This window comes from Moschus berezovskii, chromosome 9 (genome assembly GCF_049115385.1).
Source record: "Moschus berezovskii isolate FMDL1 chromosome 9, NW_MosBer_1.0, whole genome shotgun sequence".
NCBI lineage: Eukaryota > Metazoa > Chordata > Mammalia > Artiodactyla > Moschidae > Moschus > Moschus berezovskii.
This window is the reverse complement of record NC_142468.1, coordinates 52,527,516-52,552,145: the sequence shown is the minus strand read 5'-3', so window position 1 is coordinate 52,552,145 and position 24,630 is coordinate 52,527,516. Positions and strand designations below refer to the sequence as shown.

The window sequence follows — 24,630 nt, the reverse complement described above, 5'->3', positions numbered from 1 at the left end:
AAAATCAAAAAGCTGTTAAACAGTTTGCTATAGCAGAATGGCAGTAGCTTTTCTTCATCAGAAATTTTATCTTAAGTGGGAGGGAGGCTGAGGATAAGAATTCAGTGTAGAACCCACTTACCCAAATAAAAGGAGACCTGAACTGCTTGCGTGGTTGCAGTTGAATGAGAAGAGCCCGGGAGTGGGACTTGGAGGAGGGGTGTGAATCTTCAGGCCTCGCTGGATGTGGAAAGGTAACAAAGGCAGAAAAATGTGTATGGGAGTAGAATTCTTGAGGAGCATGGGGGAGGAGATGGCAAATTTTATCTTTTAAAAGGAGAGATTTGAGATAATGAGAATGTGCAGCAGGACGACAAGTCCCCTTCCTTCCTCTCACTTCCCACAGTGGGCACAGGGAATATTGTAGTTTGAAGAAATATGTTCATGGAGATGTTTTAGACAGCGTTTGTCATGTAAAGAATAACTTGCTGGCTGCCCAGGTCTTCATTAATTGAACAAAGATTTTGATCTGTTCTGTGTGCTATATTCTATTTTCTTAACATATCTCCTCCCCTCCCCACTCTGTGTACCACTTCAGCCCAGGTGATTTTTCTCTAACACGCAGTGTGTGTAGTTCTGCTCACAGCTCTTTCCCACCTCCATTCCATAGCCACATGGCTCTTGAGTCTCCATTTCATTCAAATCTCTGCTCAAATGTCATCCATTCAGAGAAATCTTGCCTACCACCCTTTGTAAAGTAGCACATTCTTTCCTTCTACCATTCTGTCCTTTTATCCTGCTTTGTTTTTCATCATACACTTACCGCTACAAACTTCAGTTTTAGTTTCACTTTTATCTTCCTTGGTAATTCTTAAGGAATCTTATATGTTTATTTTTGTTTTTTTAGAGCACTCTGTCTACCTCAGGACCATTAGTAAAGCCTGGAACTGTGTTTTTCAAACTATAGAGCCCTAGAATTTCTGTGGAGGATGCCTCAGGTTTGGCTCAATGGCGCACACGCTGGCTAACTGTTCTTTCCCTTTCTATCAACCTCTTATGTTTTATCCTTTTTCAGGGGGTTGGTGAGTGGTGGCTTCTTTAAGATAATTTGAAAAGAACTTTTCTGTTTCAAAAAGTGTACTATTTGACTCACAGTAATATTTGCTATTAATACTGGCAACATGTCTTACAAAAATAATTTGGATGCAGACTCTGTCAAGCATCTTTATGAAGAAGGTGAATGTTACAGGGATAGAATACCTAGAAACATCTATTTTCTAAGGAAGGCCTGTTAAGTCCTGTTTTATTTCTAGGAGTCATTCTCCAGGCCTGTGACAAACCTGTCCCGTTTAGACACAGTAGACCTCTCTGGGACTGCCAGATCACTTTGACATACTTGGAAGCAAAGCTTTTGCTCTCAGATTTCTTTCCCCAGTTAACAAGTTACTTCATTAGCTGAGGCTTTTTTGTCCTATTAGGTTGGTACAAAAGTAATTGTGGTTTTTGGACCATGAATTTTAAATCATTATAACTAGGCTCAAACACATCTTTATTAATCAAAATAGGAACCATTACAATCAACACATTTTTGCCAACAAGAAGTAAGTTTGTTTATTCCTGTAGCGTAAAATTCCATGTCTTGGGATTTGACAATCTCTTGGAAAGCATTTTCTGCTTTCTGCTGGTTGTGGAAGCATTTTCCCTGCAAAAGTTGTCAAGATGCTTGAAGAAGTGGTAGTGGATTGGTGAGAGGTCAGGTGAATATGGTGGATGAGGCAAAACTTTGTAGCCCAATTTGTTCAACTTTTGAAATGTTGGTTGTGCGATGTGTTGGTCAGGCATTGTCATGGAGAAGAATCGGGCCCTTTCTGTTGACCAATGCTGGCTGCAGGTGTTGCAGTTTTTGGTGCTTCTCATCAGTTTGCTGAGTATGTTTCTCAGATGCAATGGTTTCATCAGAATTCAGAAAGCTGTAGTGGATCAGACTGGCAGCAGATCACCAGAGACCACGATCTTTTTTTGGTGCAAGTTTAGCTTTGAGAAGTGCTTTGGAGCTTTTGCTTGGTCCAGCTCCTGAACTGGTCATCACTGGTTGTTGTAAACGATCCACTTTTCATTGCATATCACAGTCTAATCAAGAAATGGTTTGTCATTGTTGTGTAGAATAAGAGAAGACAACACTTCAAAACTTTTTTGAGTTGCAGTCAGCTCATGAGGCACCCAGTAACCTAACCTTTTCACCTTTCCAATTTGCTTCAAATGCCAAATGACCATAGGATGGTTGATGTTGAGTTCTTTGGCAATTTCTCATGTAGTTGTAAGAGGATCACCTTCAGTGATGGCTCTCAGTTGGTGCTCATCAGCTTCTGATGGCTGGCCACTATGTTCTTCATCTTTGAGGCTCTAGTCTTCTTTGCAAAACTTCTTGAATCATCACTGCACTGTATGTTCATTAGCAGTTCCTGGGCCAAACGCATTGTTGATGTTGCGTGAGTTGTCTCTGCTGTTTTATGACCTGTTTTGTACTGAATTAGAAAAATCGCTCAAATTTGCTTTTTGTCTAACGTCATTTCTGTAATCTAAAATAAACATAAACAGCAAACAGTCATTAGTAGAAAAACATGAAGTGAGAAATGCCATTAAAATGATGTATAACATAACCACATTTATTTAAGAATGTATTCCAATATCAAATGGCAAAGTTTAACAGTGATGCAAAATCGCAATTTTGCACCAGCCCTAATACTATGACTAGTTTGAGGGATGCATCTTTAACTATTGCTGGTTTCTTCTGAGAGTCAGAGCCATATACTATCTTTAGCCTGTAATCATGTGAGGGAAAAGACAACTTTTTACTCTATAATCTTAACTGTTCTAATCTATAGAATGGTACCTCGTTAGTGTAGAAGGTATATGATCTAGAAACTTACAGAATCATATACCAAGATAATTTATTTTGTTGTCCATACTGAAGGTGGTTCTCCTACCTCTAATACTGCTTAGATTCAGAATGCTTTTTTAAAGCCTGAAAGGGGAAAACCAGCTTTTATTACCATATGGAACAACTGCGTTTTCAAAGCATGAAATTTTCAAAGCCAGAAATTTGGAAAATCCTTTTCATGTATTTTTTCAAACGACTTTCATTTGTTAGCTGATTTTGCCTGCTTATAATTTCACTCTGTTCTTTATAACTTTACTATGTGGCACTGCAGAAAGAATGATAATAGAACTACTGTAGTCAGGATGAGATACAAAATACTGTTGATCCATACAGTGAACACAGTGGTTAAATCTAAGAGTAGGAAAACATCCCCAGTGCAAATAATGTTCCTTATACAGAGCATCTTCCACCTCAAAGGAAATCTAAAATTTATCTTTGGTGGCAGTGCACTATATTATAACAAGAAAAAAACTAAACTTACTGAAAGAAGCATAGTAAAAGGGGACAGAGTTTAGCCTTAGTCTTAAGAGTGTCTCAGGCATTAATAATCAAAGGGTACTTTGTATGGTGGTGTAAAGTAAAATTTTCAGTAAAATTCACCAAAGGTTGTGTATTTCACTTCTGTATCTTGGATTTGTTCAGATTTTAAAAGGTGACTTGTTAGCGAAGACTGGTAATATTCAATACATTAAGACCACTACAGCACTCAGCAAATATTAACTTGACTGCTTCCATCACATGCTTGAGAGGCATTTGTGATATGGTCAAAAGCAAGGTACAGCAACCAAATACTAGAGCTCTAGTCCTAATTCTAGTCTTGTGACCTGAGTCTCATAAAAACATTCATCATGCTTCCCTTGCAAGGTTACTGTGAGGATGGGGTGCAGTAATATGTGTGAAAGTGCTCTGAAACTATTTTATTTTTGTTGTTTAATCACGAAGTTGTGTCTGATTCTTTGTGACCCCATGGACTGTAGCCTGCCAGATTCTTCTGTCCATGGAATTTTCCAGGCAAGAATACTTTAGTGGGTTGCCATTTCTTTGTCCAGGGAATTTTCCCAGCCCAGGAATCGAACCCATGTCTCCTGCATTGACAGTTGGATTCTTTACCACTGAGCCACCAGGAAAGCCCTGAAACCTACATAAATTTGAGAAGAATGTTATAATCTCATCATTATCACAATATTGCTATCTCAACCCGGAGAAGGCAAAGGCAAGCCACTCCAGTACTATTGCCTAGAAAATCCCATGGATGGAGGAGCCTGGTAGGCTGCAGTCCGTGGGGTCGCTAAGGGTCGGACATGACTGAGCGACTTCACTTTTCACTTTCACACATTGGAGAAGGAAATGGCAACCCACTCCAGTGTTCTTGCCTGGAGAATCCCAGGGACGGGGGAGCCTGGTGGGCTGCCATCTACGGGGTCACACAGAGTCGGACACGACTGAAGTGACTTGGCAGCAGCAGCAGCTATCTCAACCAGTAGTATCTCAACCAATATTCTAGGAGCTTTTACTACTGGGATGGGTGTCTCTGCCCACACAATTTTATTTTATACCTTAGCTTTGGGGAATACATGATTTTTAAAATTTTATTTTTATGTTGGCAAAATAGCATGTAACTTACGATTTTAACCATTTTTAATGGTTACAATTCAGTGGTGTTAGGTACATTCAAAGTGTTGTCAAACTATCACTGATGTTCATTTCCAGAGCTTTTTGATTATACCAAACAGAAACTGTGTACCCATTAAATAATAACTCTGTGTTCTGTCCTCCTACCAGCCCTTGGTAACCACTATTCTACTTTCTGTCTTTAGGAATTTGCCTATTCTAGGTACCTCATAACTGGGGTCATATGATACATGACCTTCTGCATCTGGCCTGTTTCACCTAGCATAGTGGTTCCAAAGTTCATCTGTGTTGTATCATGTATCAGAATTCCATTCCTTTTTAAAGCTAAATAATCCACTGTATGTTTATGCTACTCATACATACATCTTGAAACCCATATGTTGGTGGACATTAGGGTTGTTTCCATCTTTTGGCTGTTATGAATAATGCCATAAACATTGCTGTACATGAGTCCCTGATTTCCAGTCCTTAGAGTCTATACCTAGAAATAGAATTTCTGGATAATACAGTAATTCTCTGTTTAACTTTTTGAGGAACCACCAAACTCTTTTCCCAAAATTCAGTGATTTTTTTTTTTAAAGGCAGTGTTCACTGTAATTTTTCTTACCCTTGAGCCAAAAGTTTAAGCTCCTGCTTATAATGGTTTTAAGGTATAACAGTTTTGCTAAATAATAAACAAATCCTGAATGACAAACATATTAAGCCCATGGACTTTTACTGTTTAGTCTGTTTAACAAAGATGCTCTTTTAGAAGTACTATTTATATAGTAAATTAAAAGTACATGAATGAATATAAATGAATGATTTTCAAATCATTATGATCCTTTAAAAAATAATGCATTTGTTCTTGTATATATGATCAAGGATTTCCTGTTAGTTGATGAAAGCAATTTTATGAAAAGGATGTGGAATAAGAATACAGGCAGGATTCCTGTTTGTTTAGGATTGTTTTTTTAACTGTGGAATTCTCATTTAGAAGATCTTTGGCTTTGTTGATTGCTTGCTGCAGTGGATTAGAACCTTAAGGTTCTAAGGATATCTTTCCTAGCCTACAGTCGTTGTCACAGTACTTGGGAAGCCCTAGGAGATATTTTATGAGAGTTTTAGGCAAATAGAAGTGAGTACAGCCACAAAATAAAAGATTGCCAATATTGACAGGAAATTAAGGAAAAAAGATTATAGTGTTCAAAAAAGGTGACATTATTATGAAGCTAATGGATAAAATCCAACTGTTGACCCCTGTTCACTTGAAAAAATGATTTGATTTTTTTTTCTTTAAAATCATCTTTATTGAAGTATAATTTACATTACGTTCATTTCAAGTGTATAGTTTCAGTTCAGTTCAGTCGCTTAGTTGTGTGTGACTCTTTGCGACCCCATGGACTGCAGCACACCAGGTTTCCCTGTCCAGCGCCAACTCCCGGAGCTTGCTCAGACTCATGTCCATTGAGTTGGTGATGCCATCCAACCATCTCATCCTCTGTCGTCCCCTTCTCCTCCTGCCTTCAATCTTTCCTAGCATCAGGGTCTTTTACAGTGAGTCAGTTCTTCCCATCAGGTGGCCAAAGTATTGAAGTTTCAACTTCAGCATCAGTCCTTCCAGTGAATATTTAGGACTGATCGCCTTGATGGATTGGTTGGATCTCCTTGCAGTCCAAGGGACCCTCAAGAGTCTTCTCCAAAAACCACAACTCAAAAGCATCAGCGCTCAGTATTCTTTATAGCCCAACTCTCACATCCATACATGACTACTGGAAAAACCATTGCTTTGACTAGACTGACCTTTGTCGGCAAAGTATGTCACTGCCTTTCAATATGCTGTCTAGGTTGGTCATAGCTTTTTTCCCAAAGAGAAAGCGTCTTTTAATTTCATGACTGCAGTCACCATGGCTGCAGTGATTTTGGAGCCCCCCAAAATGAAGTCTTTCACTGTTTGCCATGAAGTGATGGGACCGGATGGCATAATCTTTGTTTTTTGAATGTTGAGTTTTACGCCAGGTTTTTCACTCTCCTCATTCACTTTCATCAAGAGGTTCTTTAGTTCCTCTTTGCTTTCTGCCATTAGGGTTGTGTCATCTGCATATCTGAGGTATTGATATTTCTCTCAGCAATCTTTATTCCAGCTTGTGCTTTATCCAGCCTGACATTTCACATGATGTACTCTGCATATAGCTTAAATAAGCTGGGTGACAATATACAGCCTTGATGTACTCCTTTCCCAATTTTGAACCAGTCTGATGTTCCATGTCTGGTTCTTTTGTTGCTTCATGACCTGCATACAGAATTCTCAGGAGGCAGGTATGATGGTCTGGTATTCCCATCTCTTTAAGAATTTTCCACAGTTTGTTGTGATCTACACAGTCAAAAGCTTTAGTGTAGTCTGTGAAGCAGATGTTTTTCTGGAATTCTCTTGCTTTTTCTGTGATCCAATGGATGTTGGCAATTTGATCTCGGGTTCCTCTGCCTTTTCTGAATCCAGCTTGAACATCTGGAAGTTTTTGGTTCATGTACTGTTGAAGCCTAGCTTGGAGAATTTTGAGCATTACTTTGCTTGAGTGTGAGATGAGTGCAATTGTGCGGTAGTTTGAGCATTCTTTGGCATTGCCTTTCTTTGGGATTGGAATGAAAACTGACCTTTTCTAGTCCTGTGGCCACTGCTAAGTTTCCCAAATTTGCTGGCATATTGAGTGCAGCACTTTCACAGCATCATCTTTTAAGATTTGAAAAAGCTCAACTGGAGTTCCATCATCTCCACTAGCTTTGTTTGCAGTGATGCTTCCTAAGGCCCACTTGACTTAGCACTCCAGGATGTCTTGCTCTAGGTGAATGATCACACCATTGTGATTATCTGGGTCATTAAGATCTTTTTTGTATAGTTCTTCTGTGTATTCTTGCCACCTCTTCTTAATATCTTCTGCTTCTGTTAGGCCCGTACTGTCTCTGTCCTTTATTGTATAGTTCTGTCATTTCAAGCATATAGTTTAAGTTTTGATAAATGTATGTACTTGTGAATCACCATTCAAACCAAGGTGTAGAACATTTCCATCAGAGCAAAAAAGTTCCTTCATTCCCACTTGCTCTTAGTCTCTCTCCATCCCAGGTAATCACTTATCTGCTTTCTGACACTACAGATAGATTTTGCCTGTTAAATTACATGTATATGGAATTATACCATGTGCAGTCTTTTGTGTTGTAAAAGTACTTATTTTTAGGAATTTAATCATTTAATTAAATACATAATGCTGATATGCAGATTACACAACCTTGCGTATCTCAGATATGCAGATGACACCACCCTTATGGCAGAAAGTAAATAAGAATTAAAGAGCCTCTTGATGAAAGTGAAAGAGGAGAGTGAAAAAGTTGGCTTAAAGCTCAACATTCAAAAAATGAAGATCATGGCATCCAGTCCTATCACTTCATGGCAAATAGATGGGGAAACAATGGAAACAGTGACAGACTTTATTTTCTTGGGCTCCAAAATCACTGGAAATGGTGACTGCAGCCATGAAATTAAAAGATCCTTCCGCCTTGGAAGAAAATCTGTGATCAGCCTAGTCAGCATATTAAAAAGCAGGGACATTGCTGACAAAGGTCAGTCTAGTCAAAGCTATGGTTTTTCCAGTAGTCATGTTTGGATGTGAGAGTTTGGACCATAAAGAAAGCTGAGTGTGGAAGAATTGATGCTTTTGAGCTGTGTTGTTGGAGAAGACTCTTGAGAGTCCCTTGGACCGCAAGGAGATCAAATGAGTTCTTCGTAAAGGGGATCAGTCCTGAATATTCTTTGGAAGGACTGATGCTGAAGCTGAAACTCTAATACTTTGGCCACTTGATGGGAAGAACTGACTCACTGGAAAAGACCCTGATGCTAGGAAAGATTGAAGGCAGGAGGAGAAGGGAATGACAGAGGATGAGATGGTTGGATTGCATCACCGACTTGATGGACATGGGTCTGAAGAAGCTCCAGGAGTTGATGACGGACAGGGAAGGCTGGTGTGCTGCAGTCCATGGGGTTGCAGAGAGTCGGATATGACTGAACAACTGAACTGAATTGAATCATTTTATTGTTGAATAGTTTGCTACTATATGAATAAGCCACAACCTTTTCTCTCTCTACTTGCTGATTGACATTAAGGTTATTTCCAGGTTTTGGCCAGTTTGAATAAAACTGCTTTGGACATTTATGTCCAGTTGTTTGTGCGGACATATATTTTCTATTTTCATTTCTCTTGGTGTAGAATTGTGGGTCATAGGGTTTTTGCCTGTTTAACTTTATAAATAACAGCCAGTTTTCCAAATTGTTCCATTTTTTACCTTCACCAGTAGTGTGTCACAATTCAAATTATTTCTTGTCCTACTAACATTTGGAGTTTGGCTAATTAAAAACTTTGGTTCATATTCATTAAGTAGAAATTATGTTGTATACAGACTTTTATGGCAGTTATGAAAGTCAATTGGTTAGTTGATTATGAAAGTTAGGACAGTTAATTTAGTTCTGAAAGTTTACTAGTGATAGCCAATATGTTATCCTTTACATCTCCTTTGTGCCAAGTACTGTGTTAATGAGTTTATTTTTTCATAGATTATAATCCCTAATCCTTAAAATGGTTCCAGAAAATAGAATGTGTTATCTTTATTTAGTGGATAGGAATACTGGACTAGTAAATTTAGGCTTAAGATTTTGATTCTGAGTTTGATTCTAAAGCCTGAGATTTCTTTACTTAATTTTATTTTAGTATTTTGGTTTTTTCTTTTATAGAGGACAGTTAGAATGAGTATGATTTCAGCTATCATGGTTCTTTGTGTTTGAAGTCTCCAAACTGAACTGAGAAAGGTCTAAAAAGAACTAGAAGAGGCTGCCCCAGGGAAAAATAAAGGATTTGAAACGTTTTCTGTGTGTGTGTGTGTGTGTCTTTCTGTTCATGCCTGTAGGAAAGAGCATGCGTATTTACTTTTGTGAGAGGAGATGTTAAGTACCTAATTAGATGACACTTTTGTATGTATTATCTGAATTGTGGATAAGAGGAGAAAGTGGCAAAACTGTGGAATTACCAAAGAGGAAAGACAGGTAGTGGTGAATAACAGTAATTGGGTCAAGAAGCTTGTTTTTATCTTCAAGCACCTTAGTTGCCCTCAGAATGATCTTGTTTCACCATGTAGGAATCAGCCTATAGGCATTTATTTTTTAATATATTCCTAGAGAAGGAAATGGCAACCCACTTCAGTGTTCTTGCCTGGAGAATCCCAGGGACGGGGGAGCCTGGTGGGCTTCCGTCTATGGGGTCGCACAGAGTCGGACACGACTGAAGCGACTTAGCAGCAGCAGCAGCAGCAGATGATTACTGATTATTTGTATGTGAGTTTTATCAATGTTAGGTTGAATTTTAGATCAGAATTTTAATGAGAAAATTGGTCAGTTATTCCCAAGTAGAAAAGTTTTGTGGAACAGTCCACATTTTGCAGATTTCCTTTATTTAAAAAAATAATTGTTTAAATTTGGATCCTTTTAATTTCTTTTTTTCCTTTCCCACCCTGTTTGCAGACATTTCAACCTACGAATGAAGAGGGATACTTCCCTTTTCAGTGAGGAATTTAGGGTGGAAACATCAAATGCAGTACTTGATTATGATACTTCTCATATTTATACTGGACATATTTATGGTAAGTTGAACCTTAAAAGAACTGTGACTTTTTCTACACAAGGAAATTCGTGTTTTTTGAAGTGTAGGCAAATATTTCAGAAAGATGGTATAAATCCTGGGCAGATTTGACTGTATCATGAAGAACAGTGGTCTTTGAAGGATGAAGTAATTCTTGGATCAACTTTTACATATATGTTTAGTATCGAATTGTGTAGTATCTGGCTTTTAAAAGGTATGAAGTTTTGATCTCTCATTACCCCCAAACTGCTACATATTTTTAAAAATTTTAATGATTTATTTAATTTTTCTGATTTTCCAAAAAAGAAATTAACAGTAACTTAACTGTGTTTTATAAGAGAAGAAGTCTACAATGAAACTGTAGAATGATCTTAACAGCCAAAAATAATGTGCAAAGTCTTTCATAGGAAAGTCCTCTGAAGGCCTTCCTTCCTCAGAATCTATTTGGTTTTTGTTCACAATTCTAACAACTTTCTCTTACTACACCAGATTTAAAAAGATATTAGGGAGATGAGGGCACACTTACTAGTTCAATGGAAAACTACATTTATCAGTTTAGTCATGAAGGAAGAACAGAACAATTTATGGAAGTTGTAAAAAGCTAAAAAATCAAAGTCTCCTAGGGGTATTACGAACAAAATACCATGGAATTATAACTCTGTATGTTAGTAAATACTCAAGATGATCCTCATTTGTTAAGAGTTATTAAAGTTAACTGAAAGTTAAATTTCATTTCTACATAGTAGAGAGATTTCCCCTCAAATCTTAAGTTGAAAAATTAAACACTTTGTGAAAGGTTTTTTTTTTTTTAATGAGGGCAAATGAGGTTTTTTTGTACTTAAAATTTCTCATTTGTAGATTGAGCACAGTTAATAAATTTAAAGTTTTTTGTACTGCTATAATTGTGTAATAGAAAAGTTAAGTGTTTTTCCATCGATCAAGATTTCTAATGTTATAGTTTTTTTTTTTTCTTGGTAGTTTATCTCGCTGGATAAGTAACTTAGTAGTTCCCCGCCCTGCTTTATTTTGCTAGGTAATAGTTGAGAAGCGTATAATAGTTGAGAAGCGTATGACAAAATGAGTTTGTAGATAAACATCGTATCATTTAAAATGCAAATGTTTGAACTTAGCTTCAGTCTATAATTAAAGTCAACTAATTAGCTGAAACTCCAATACTTTGGCCACCTCATGCGACGAGTTGACTCACTGGAAAAGAGTCTGATGCTAGGAGGGATTGGGGGTGGGAGGAGACAGGGACAACAGAGAATGAGATGGCTGGATGGCATCACCAACTTGATGGACATGAGTTTGAGTGTACTCCGGGAGTTGGTGATGGACAGGGAGGCCTGGCGTGCTATGATTGATGGGGTCGCAAAGAGTCGGACACGACTGAGCGACTGAACTGAGCTGAATTAGTGCTAATCTGCAACTTAGAAATTGGAAGGAAAAAAACCCCTGATGTTTAGAATTTTTTTTGTTGTGTTTGTGTATATTTGTAATAACTTTTAATTGTTAGTATCTGAGAAAGTTTTAATACATTATGGTGAATAAAAGAGAAAGCCATACAAAGTCAGAAAATCAAAGCTAGACCTCAGCTTTATTTTAGTGAGAAAATTTTAAATGGTAAATTAAACTTTATAGACCCCTCCTATCTCCCACCTCTTGTCATTTGATGTTTTGTGACTGTATTAAAAACCAAAACTTTCTTTTTTATTATTTTCTTTCCCTAAAGAAGTATCATTGATGAGACACTATCACAAACTTCCAGTATCTTAAAAAGAATTAGTGGTATACTTCTAAAATATTTAACACTCTTCTATTTTGAAAATGTATTTCTAAAACCCAGTTGTTGCTAATAAGGAATCCAAGATGCTCATGCGGAATGTATTAGTTGGGAAAGAACTTTTTTTTTTATGACAATTAGAGCAGAAATTCAAAATATACTTTAATATCTCTAATTTGAAAGTATGTATTTTATACTTGTATTTTAACAAAGAGCTGTTAAATGTATGTATTTTAACAAAGAGCTGCTTGTCTTTTTCAAAGTTTATTTAGCAGTCATTTATTCAATGGCTATTGCATACATGCCAGGCTCTGTGCTAGGTGCTGGGAATTTGATTGTTGGCAAGACAGATGTTCCATATTTCATTGTTTATATATATATATATATAAAATAGAGTTTTTATTTATATATATACAATATATATTTACTAAGTTCTAGTTGTTCACATTTAGGTTGATATATTTTATGTGAAAATTAATTCCTCTGATAAATTTGTATTTAGGTTTTTTTCAATATATAAGAATGCTTTTTTTTTAAAGGAGAATTAATTTAACATTCATGTGAAATTTGAATTCTTTTAAGAGTTTGTTGCTTTCATTAACAGGTGAAGAAGGAAGTTTTAGCCATGGGTCTGTTATTGATGGAAGATTTGAAGGATTCATTCAGACTCATGGTGGCACATTTTATGTTGAGCCAGCAGAGAGATATATTAAAGACCGAACTCTGCCATTTCACTCTGTCATTTATCATGAAGATGATATTAGTAAGTACTTAATTTTGCAAAAGCATATAAATAGTTGAAACTGTGTGGAGACAAATGAAATCTGAGGTGTTTTCTTTCCTAAGCTATTATCAGGCTAGAAAATAGATTCACAACCAAAATCTCAATTAAATGATAGGTTTATATAGTGAAACAATATCATTGTCAGTCTGTGCCTCTACTTTGTTGACATGATACACCCAATTGTATTTGAACTATGAGTCAACCAACTCTGATTGAACTGGAAATTCTATATTCTGATGTTATCTAGTCATTTAATGCTGTAACACCTGTATGCGTGTGCGTGTGTATGGCCTACTGAAGCACCATCTTCTTATGTAAATTTCAGTGTGGATATTTGCATAGCATTTAAAGAATATTTTAGATGTTTTTGTAATTTCTAAGCCTTTTGAATATTTTGGGGATCTTGAAATGATAACTTGACTTCTGCTGGGTAAGACTTCAGATTTATTGTTACAGATTTTATTCTTGACCATAGTCTTTATATGATGGTAATTTGTTGGGAGAGTTCTTTTTCTGTGTTTTAAGAGAGTAGAAAATGTATTTAGACTTGACCTTTTAATTCTAACATCGTCTGTATATCCATAATCATTAAATCGTGAGAATGCTGAAATGAAATGACCCAGAAATACATTCCTCTAATTCGCATGCCTCTTAAATACTCGTATTTTATTTTTGACTGTAATAAGACTAGTCTTTCAGTTTTTGCCTATTTTCCTTATTTGGCAAGTTCCAAGCTTCATTTTCCTTTATGCATATAGAAATTTGTTGTCAGTAATTTTGTTTTCACCCCTGGTAATATATGGGGAAGTCTTAATCATGTTGACTTTTTGCTCTATCAGCTTTGACAGTTTATATACTGAAGTCTGTCATCTCTAATGCTCAATTACTATAGAAAATAGCATAATTGCTCTAGATGGAACACATTTATGGTTTTACTGCTACCTGATAAATCATAAATTTGTTATTAATGCTGCTTATCCCCATTTTTGCTCATCCCTATTTGATTTCTGTTCCAATTTCCCTTCTTGATATTTCAAATTCTCCTCAAACTCCAATCTACAGTCTTCCTTCACAAGCTGGAGTATGGATTCCTTTACCTTCCTTTCTTTTTGCAAAAAGGATCATCATCTACTTGATTTATATGATAGTTTGTAATTTTCTTAGTAATTTAATTGTTTTGCAGGTTTACCTCCCCTGTCAGAGTGTGTAAGTTCTTCAACTACAGTTTTCTGGGTTTTTTTTTTTCCTCCTTTAACATTTCACATGTCGGTTTATCTCTGGAGCACTTTTCTTCACTGGTACTTAATAAACTCCTGCAACATTTTCCCTGGAAAGTTTTCTCAAAATCAAACAAGACTTTTGGGGAAATAAAGGAGAGAAAGAGAGTGATTGACAGCTTTTGAATTCATGGTTTCCTTATTATCATATTGTAATCAAGCAATTCTTTGCCTTCTCTTTCCTATACGTGTCCTGTACTGTGTTTGTTTTGCCTTTTATGTTGTACTACTTGTATGTAGTTTAAGCACGTCCTGCTCTTTTTTCAGATTTCTGTTTCTTCTTCATCATATAATTGCATTTTTTCCACTTTGCATCTTTTAGTAACTTTCAGATATCTCCCTTTTTTTCAACGTTTCTTTTTTCCCAGAGGTGATGAGTCAGCTTGGTGAATTGGTGGCAGTGGCTGCAACGTAGTATTCAGTTCCTTTTGGCATTTAACTTTACCATTGATTTCAGTGCTTAATTCTTAATTGTCCTAGTAAATATATATTCATGGTAAGGTGATCTTTTCACATTCTATTTATTATTATATACCAGTAGTGGTATTAGAGCTTAAAAGGTGATTTTGTTTGTAACTTTCTTTGGTAAATGGAAATGTCGTGATGTGAAGATGACAATATGGGAAGCATTACCTTAAGCAGAATTTTTAATACTTGAAGATTTAGACCGTTACTTTAAAAAAACTACCTGAAAATCTGTCAAGTTAGCTATGAAAGGAAAGCATACACTTATTAACTTTTTAGTTAAATAGTTGCTCTAAGTCTAGATTCTAGACCAAAGTTGATAGACTGTAAAAGGTTCAGATATTAAATATTTTGTCTTTATTGGCCATATTATTTGTATTGCAACTGAATTCTGTCCTTGTAATATGAAAACAGTGTAGAAAATATGTGAATGAATGAGAATGACTGTATTTCAATAAAACTTTTGACACTTAAATTTGAATTTCATGAAATTTTTACATGACACGAAATATTATTCTTTAATTTTTTCCCACCATTTGGAAATGTAAAATCCATCTTTAGCTTTCATGCCAAACAAAAGAACTCATTTATTTAGTAGGCTTTTGTTTGCCTACCCGTTCTAGAGGATGGCTAGATAAATTTACTTTTTCTTTAAGTTAAAATATAGTTGACATACAACATTATATTAGCTTCAGGTATGCAACATAATGATTTGATGTTTAAATACATTATGAAATGATCACCTTGATAAGCTAGTAACATCGGTCACTATACACAATCATTACAGTATTATTAACTATATTCTCTATGCTATGTATTACTTCCTTATGACTTCCTTATTTCATGACTGGACATTTGAGCCTCTTAATCTCCTAGATCTCTTCGCCCAGTCTCCTACTCCGCTTCCCTCTGGCAACCACTGGTTTGTTCTCTGTGTCTATGAGTCTGTTTTTGTTTTGTTTTATTCATTCACTTGTTTTGTATTTTTAGTTTCCATGTGTAAGTGAAATCACATGATATTTGTCTAGATTAAATTTACTCTTAATTGGCCCCTTAACCTCTCAGTGTAGAATACCTAAGGTTCTAATAGTAGTAGACGTACAAGTAGTTACTATTCTTTATACCCAGCATCATATGAAGTTCTTTGCCTGCATTATTTTAATATTCATAATAACCCTATGAGGTATATAGGCACACATGTTATCTCTACTTTACAGATGAGGAAACTGAGCAGAGAAAACTTTATATTGCTTGATTGTGGATGTTGTGTTCTCATCCCTATGTCTTCTGCTTCATTCTTGTAAATGAAGCTGTAAATTCTCACTGCCCTTATTCCAAGGATTTCTGGGTCTTTTCTGAAATCTGTAAGCCTCCCTGAAATCACACATTTGCATTTATTGCTGTTTAGAGCCAAATTCTTTCCTTAACATACTTAGCAGTAGATGTTTTATTTCACAACTAATTAAAAGGGAGACCATGTCCCTTTTTTATTTAATAATAATATTATTTTCATATAATTACTTAAGTGCCAATAGTTTATTTTTACGACGAAAGTACTGCGTGATTGTTTAGGTCATTGTCTATAGGCTTGAGTGAATTCGGTGTCCCTCTGTGTGTTACTTTCAGCAGAAGCAAATTACAGGGGAGGCATGCCAGCTTTGGATAGGAATCCTGATGAGAATTTGGCTACCTTCCTCTTAATACTGTTCTGGCAGCTCTAGGCCTGAGTATATGAAACTACCATGGAATATGATACTGCTGTTCTGGAGAACCTTAGGGAATGGCTTCTGAAGCCATTCCTGGATACAGGAACACAGAGCCAGTTTAGAGTGAAAATACTTAATAACTTCTAGATGCTTTGATATAATTTACTTAAGTGCCACTAATTTGACATGAAGGTGATAACTACATGTAGTTACCAGCTTAAAATTAGCACTTGTTCAATTCTGTGTTTAGGTGGTTAAAAAGCACTCTTTCCTAGGACATAGAGGTGTGAACTGTTACGATAGGGTAAGAATACCATTTAGTTCTCTACCTCTTGGACCAGTTTATTTAAAGAAACTGGAAAAAACAGTGTCCCATAAACTATACTATACTATATCATAAACTATACTGCTAACCTTATTAATATGAGTACTTTTAAGAATGTCTGTATAATTGCTTGGAATTATTTTAAATAATGGTAAATAGTGGATCTTTGTACCCTTTTGTGTACTACCTTTCTGAGAGGCAAAGGTCTAAGTAATTTTTCCATGCTGTACTTAAAAGAACTATTTTGCCTCTGAATTAAAAGGTATTTTAAGTAAATATTTGACGCTGCAGAGTAAGATTCAAATTCTTTCCCTTCAGATTGTTGTCATTTGGGTGGTATAGAGAAGCCCAGAGAGCTTGCATTTGCTTGTGCCTCATATAGTAATAGGATACTTTTACTTTCAGCCTGTGTGCTAGCTGAAACTGCACTAGTAGCTTCATTATCTTGTGTTTCAATGAGAAGACTCCTTATTTCTTGTTCTGAAAAATTGAGACTGTTAAATTTTACTTAATCATTTCAAGGTGAATGACTCCTTCACGTACAAGTCTCTGTGAAACGTAAGGATATTGTTTTTAATTAACCTTAAAAAAACAATTTGTTCCATACTGTGCTTTGGAAGTTGTGGACATAAATGAGTTTTCTCATAGGCATTAAGACTTTCAACTCTTTTCGTGTTACTGTTAGTGAGAAGAAGGGACAAAGAGTAGAAGAAAAAGAGGGAAGGAAGAATTGAATTGGAAGTGTTGATAATGACTGCTGCTGCGTCACTTCAGTCGTGTCCGACTCTGTGTGACCCCATAGACAGAAGCCCACCAGGGCCCCCCAGCCCTGGGATTCTCCAGGCAAGAACACTGGAGTGGGTTGCCATTTCCTTCTCCAGTTGATAATGACTAGCAATGGCAAGCCACTCCAGTACTATTGCCTAGAAAATCCCATGGATGGAGGAGCCTGGTTGGCTGTAATCCGTGGGGTCGCTAAGAGTTGGACACGACTGAGCGACTTCACTTTCACTTTTCACTTTCACACATTGGAGAAGGAAATGGCAACCCACTCCAGTGTTCTTGCCTGGAGAATCCCAGGGACGAGGGAGCCTGGTGGGCTGCCATCTATGGGGTCACACAGAGTCGGACACGACTGAAGTGACTTAGCAGCAGCAGCATTTTTCAAATCTGACATTATGTATTGATTGATCGTGTTCATCTAGAGGTCACAGGAAATTCTGAGGATTTATCTTGAAATGTTTCTGTCTGTGCTTAAGGTCCAATCTGGAGCTTAGAAATATGCTTATGTGTATTGAAGTCGTGACAGACAGTGGTAGACACTTAGAAAGATTAAGGAATGAAGTGTGTGATTGTTAATTCAGTCGCAGAATGACTCAACTGTGATTGGAAGTGCCCATGACTTCAGAACTTCCATAGTGTATACAGGTTTATTGTCAGTCTATAAACTTGCTTTACTTAGCATTGATCTTAAATATTTAATTTTATTAAGCACAGCGATAATATTCGAAAGAAACATAAAAACTTAGAGGCATTGTTAACTCTTTGTTTTTTCCTGAGTTAATCTCTAGGGAAATATAATTTCTTCAATCCACAGGCACAAATGAAGAAAAGTTGAGAAGGCTGTGAGAAATGATAGCTTTTTGAAAAATATTTAATTAGAAATGTGAGGTATTTAATCAAGAACATGTTTAAGGGGTTTTATTCTTTTTGCAGAATTTGGAGAAAATATGCCTAGCACTTTCATATTATTCAATCACAGTTTATTTTATGTATGTAAATAAGACTCAAGTTAAAGACATTTAAAATCAAGACATTTTATGATTGGTTAGCATGTATATTTGTATATATATTTAAAAATATAAATAGAAAATATTTTACCTGCATAATCATTTCAGAAACATAGATTATTTTAAAATAATAAGACTGTTACATTATGAAACAGCTTTAAAACTTACCCTAGAAAGTAAAATTATATTTGGAAATTTTGTTCTTTTTCCTCTGAGAAATATTACTTCATGATTTTGTTTTGCAGTATTTTGTTATAGTTTTACAAAGAGATTGAATAAGAAATTTAATTCATTGTACACCTGAATATTGCATTAAGTATGCAGTTTGAATATGTTTTCACTATACTGTTAAGTTAAAGGTTTTGAGAGTTTAGAAAAAGTTTATAGATATTTGATTTGATAGTAAGAAGAATGAAAGTTTTAAATTAAGACTTCGTAACCATGTGTGTTTAAAATAAGGATTTTATTTTGGGGGGCATTGTTTCTTCTTCATACCTTATTGGCAAGCTGTTCATGAAAAAGAGTTTCTTGGAATAGACCAGAAGATTGATGTATTGATAATTCTGAATTTAATGGAATTCTGTAATTTTAGTACTGTTGCAAAAGGCACTAGAATTACTTCTAAACTCTTAAGTTTGAAGATGATGGAAACTGAAGTCTGTGTGCATGTAGGTACAGGCTCAGTTGTGTTTAACTCTTTGTGACCCTATGGACTGTAGCCCACTAGGCTCCTCTGTCCATGGAATTTTCCAGGCAAGAACATTGGAATAGGTTGCCATTTCCTTCTCCAGGGGATCTTCCCAACCCAGGGATCAAACGCACATCTCTTGCATCTCCTGTATTGGCAGGTGGATTCTTTACCACTGTGTCACCTTGGAAGCCCCAGACAGAATCCTAAAGAGTCTTATTAAACAGCTTGGGCAAGATATTTTCATGGCAAGGATCTGTGTATCCTGACTTCCTGCAGTACATTATTAGTTACAGTGTAAGTTAGGAGAGACATGTTTATAGGGGCTAAAGTCAAAGGACTTAATTAATGACAGTAAAGACAATTATTGTGAGGATTAAAAAGATTAGGAGAAAGCTAAGGCTTTATTTTTGGTATCATTGATTTTGTAGAAGTGTGGCTATGTTTGCTACCAGAAAATAGAGTAAATTTACATTTCAGGTTCAACTATTATGAGTGATGATTTATAGAAAAACTAATAGAAGTAGCATTAAAAGTGTGTATATGTTTATATTTCACATATCTTCTAGCACAATTCAGTGCTTGATGTTTATGTTTAGTGACCTTGTAAGTGTGTCTAAAGACATTGGTCTAAGACTTGGGTCCTATAAACAACTGCTTTACGTTGTGGTATCGTATTATAAAAGTGTAAAAATTCTGTTCATGGTTTATAAACTTGGAGATTAGATATCTTGGTAAGCAGTCTTGTAGCTTATGTTTATATTCAAATATTAGACTAGGAATTCATTGATGTGGATTTTACTGCTTTCAGCAACTGTAGAGTCTTGGATTTTGTTGGGGAAGGAAAAAATTTCCCTGTGCTCCATTTATGTTCTTCTAGCTGATCTAAGAATTTTAAAGGAAGAAGAAGAATATCAAATTCAATTATGTACATGCTAGGTCTCCATCGGGAAAATGAGACACCAGAACAACTTAGGCAGTTGAGGTTTATATGGCATTTCAGAGGTGAAGAGGCTAAGGGTTTGGTACTTAGAAGGGGAGCAAAAAAATTACAGGAAGATGGGAGAGCAAACGTTGGGTAAACAGGTGTTTGCTGTGCCACACAGGGACAGTGGGACGCAGAGAGGACTTTGATCTCTAGGCCCTGCTGAGTCCCTCCTGCCATACCTACTCCGTATTTTTTGTAGATCTCTGTGTTGATAGTGCTCTTCCTGGACCAGGCCCTTTATCTAAATATCTTTCAGGCAGTTAAAGAAAGACTTCTTGAATCTTCCTCTTTCTTAAAAATAATTGGTCTAAAATAATCCTTATGCCAAAGAAAGACATTTTGTAGTATGTTGTAAAACAAATGAACAGGAAATTAACACGTGATACAGTATTAATAACTAAGTACAGATTTTCTTCAAATTTCACAAAATTTTATGCCAGTGTCCATTATTTGTTTTCATACTTTCTTCAAGACTCTGCATGGTATTTAATTGCATTGATCAGCTTCAGCTGCATGCAACAGATTCTGGTAAATTCTCTTTTCATTTTTATTCTATAACAAGTATTTTCTAATTTTTCTTGTTATGGCTTCTTAAATACACCCATCATTTAATAGTAGAAATTTAATTTTCAGATACATGGGATTTTGTTTCAAGTATCTTGAATATTAATTTCTTGTTTTGATACTAATTTCTCATTTAAATGCTTTCATCTCTGTAGTCACTCTCTGAGCTTTTTTCAGTCTAACTTTATTGAGGCTTTTGATGGCCAAGTTGAAGCGCTTTATTCGTGAATGTCACATGCACTTGAAAATATGTGGGTTATTTTCAAATATCTTTTGATACTGGTTTATAACATAATTCCACAGTAATAAGAGAAAGACTGTGTATGATTTCAATACCTTTAGACCATGAAATTTTTGCACCTTGTTTTGTGTCCCTCTGTATGTTCCAGTGTCTTCTAGTTTAAAATTAATGGGAACTTGAATAGAATTTGTATTCTATTGTTGTGTGAAAATTGTGTAAATCTTAATTACATTGAATTGGTTCACAGAGCTTTTCAGGTTTACTATATCCTTCTACTTCTCTATATTCATTCTTTGAATTTTTGAGAGTTTGGTATTGAAATTCCAAATAAAAATCTTAGTTTATCCACTTAAAAAAATAATTGTGATTTATAGTAAAACTATATGTAACCTTGTTCTGTATTTTCCAAGTCTCCTATAAATATGTTATCAAACTTTCATAACTTAAGAAAATAAAAATTAAAGCTAAAAAAATACCAGTGAAAGATATTTTCGGGTGTCAAATTTTGCTCCCTTACAGAATCATAGATTTAAAGATGATCTTGTAGATCAACAGTTAAAACTGTTTTTGAGTTTAATTCATTTACTTAAAATCACATAAGTTAGTGAGAGACATGGTAGGGAAAAAGCACGAGAGGTAACGTGTCAGAGAACGGAGGCATGGCATGTGTATGAGAAGGTAGTTTGAGGGGAAATCAGGATGATGTTTTAGAATAGCTTTGTGACCTCAGGCAAGTAAGGAACTTTCTTTTTCTGGGTCTCATCTTCTTCATGTTATAAAATGAAGGTGTTACATTGTTAACATTCTTTATTTCTTCTAAAATTTGATAATTCCAAACTACTTTTTATCAAAAGCTGGAAATATTCGTAGCTTTTCTGATTATGCTGCTGCTGCTTCTAAGTCACTTCAGTCGTGTCCGACTCTGTGCGGCCCCATAGACAGCAGCTCACCAGGCTCCCCCGTCCCTGGGATTCTCCAGGCAAGAACACTGGAGTGGGTTGCCATTTCCTTCTCCAATGCATGAAAGTGAAAAGTGAAGGTGAAATTGCTCAGTCATGTCTGACTCCTAGCAACCCCATTGACTGCAGCCTGCAAGGCTTCTCCGTCCATGGGTGTTTCCAGGCGAGAGTACTGGAGTGGGCGCCATTGCCTTCTCTGCTCTGATTATGAAATGACTATATAAAATAGACATTTTTGCTTGTGAATTAATTAGAAGATGAAGTGTGTCAATCACCATTAGCATATTAGTGAATAGCCTTAACCATTTAAAATTTCATTTATATATCTTATATTTGTTTCTATACCAATAAATATAGCCTTATCTGTTTTGAAGGTGAGGGTAGCCCTACCTTTTTAATGCCTGCATAGTATTTCTTTGTTTCATTGATGAATATATTATTTATCAACTCACCAACTAAATGGACATCTAGATTGTTTACTCTTTTTTTATTACTGTAGTACACATTTTTGTGCATAATTTCCCCCCTCAGCATATTGTATATTGCCAGATGACGCTCTAAGAAAGTTGTACAGATTTATACTTTTCTACCTAGAAGCTTAACACTGATGTAATAATGTGTTAATATAGTCTGTAGGCCTATTTCTCTAATTACTCCATGAAAGTGACATTAAAAAAAACATATATATAGGGTGCAGTTGAAGCTTATACATTGTCTTTGGTTGTCTCGTCTTTCTTTAAACAATTTTATTGAGGAAAAATTGACATAAAATAAACTGTTAATATGTAAAGTATACGGGGGTTTGGTAATTTTAAACATATATATATATCTGTGAAACTGTCACCAAAATCAAGAATAGTATACATATTCATTGCCCCCAGTTGCTTCCTTCTCCTCAGTGTAGTCCTTTTCTTCCCATCTCTCTTTCCTCAAGCACCATCTGTAGGTGAGTTTGCATTATCTAGAAATTTATGTAATGCAATTATATATTATATACTCCTTAAAGCTGGCTTCTTAACTCTAAAGAGGGGGCATTTTGGAAATTTAAGACAAGCCTTGTGGAAACAAGAGAGCAGAACGAATGCTCATCTAAGGTTCAGTTCAGTTCAGTCGCTCAGTCGTGTCCGACTTTGCAACCCCATGAATCACAGCACGCCAGGCCTCCCTGTCCATCACCAACTCCCAGAGTTCACTCAAACTCATGTCCATCGAGTTGGTGATGCCATCCAGCCATCTCATTCTCTGTCGTCCCCATCTCCTCACGCCCCCAGTCCCTCCCAGCATCAGAGTCTTTTCCAGCGAGTCAACTCGTCGCATGAGGTGGCCAAAGTATTGGCATTTCAGCTTTAGCATCAGTCCTTCCAATGAACACCCAGGATTGATCTCCTTTAGAATGGACTGGTTGGATCTCCTTGTAGTCCAAGGGACTCTCATGAGTCTTCTCCAGCACCACAGTTCAAAAGCATCAACTCTTGGGCAATCAGCTTTCTTCACAGTCCAACTCTCACATCCATACATGACTACGGGAAAAACCATAGCCTTGACTAGACGGACCTTTGTTTGCAAAGTAATATCTCTGCTTTTTAATGTGCTATCTAGGTTGCTTACATATAAATTCTCTCTTTGCCAAACCCACACTCATCCTTCAAAATATAATCCAAGTATAATGTCCCGGAAACCTTTTCTGGCCCCTTAGTTCTGGGTATCCTCTCTTTACTTCTATTGATATATTTGTGAGTCCTCTGTATGTTTTGAATTCAGATCATTGGTCATATGATGACTTTTGAGAAGAGGAATGGAAGGAAAATTGCTGTTGGCTGGATGAGTAAATTAAATTCAATCATTATTTAATAAATTGTGGATGATTGCGGAGAGACTTAATGTTTAGGAAGCAGATAATTAAGTGGAATTCTTGTTTGCATATCTGACACCCCAGCTGGACTGTAAGCTCTTTGATGGTATATATTCTTGTGTCATTTATTCTTGTATTGCTTATGTTTGGTAATAATAGATTTTCCCTCCCATTATTAGTTTTGTAAATAAATTAATAAAATTAGGAATAACACTGACATTTAATTAGGAAATTTATGTGCATACAGGCCCTAATTTTGAACATGCCCTATTTTATAGTCAATCTGTAAAGTAGTTACAGATTTAGAACATAATGATAGACAGTGCCTAGTTATTGCAGGTAGAATGAAGGTTAAAAGGATGTTGTTGGAGCCTACAATTTACAGATCTTTAGTTAATTGATGACCTCTGAAAAGAGGCATGGAAATCAGCTGCTGACTGAAAAATTAAATTTAACAAGTGTTTATTGATTTGGGAATATACAGGAATGATTGAGACTTTTTAAACCTTCAGGAATATTCTCAGTCAATAACTGAGAGTCACAATGTGATAAATTTTGTATCAGAAATGTCCTCAAAGCACTGGTATGCACTGGGGGACCCATAGGAATATGTTGGAAGATTCCCAGTGGAGGTGACATTTAACTCGAACCTTGAAGATAGGGGTAGACTTTTGACTGCTGGACATACGAATCTGTGATAATAGCTGAAAGATAAATATTATTCTGGCTAGGACCATATTTATTTTTAGCTGCTGCAGCTCAGGAACTTCAGAAAAGAAACTAGCATCTTTGGCCTGGAGTGACCTGTTATCTGTGTATAGGTTTGTAGTGCCAACTCAAATAAATGGAGTTAACGGTCACTTTAAATCAGTATGATACAAGTTTTCATTCCATTTCAGTTTTAAGATTTACAGGTTTAATGATAGATTAGTTTCATAGTTAATATTGTTTGAGTGTCTAATCTGCACAAGACACTTCTAGATCTATTGGATACAG

General features: G+C 36.0%; 1 protein-coding gene across 2 annotated transcripts in view; it reads left to right on the top strand.

Moving 5' to 3' along the window:
- Nucleotides 1-24,630, top strand: part of ADAM10 (ADAM metallopeptidase domain 10) — a 140,307-nt gene that overhangs the window by 51,499 nt on the left and 64,178 nt on the right. For both annotated transcript variants that reach the window (XM_055437389.2, XM_055437390.2), the window contains 2 exons: nucleotides 10,095-10,213; nucleotides 12,600-12,758. In XM_055437389.2, the coding sequence (XP_055293364.1) occupies nucleotides 10,095-10,213; nucleotides 12,600-12,758 (278 nt within the window). The remainder of the gene's footprint in view (nucleotides 1-10,094; nucleotides 10,214-12,599; nucleotides 12,759-24,630) is intronic.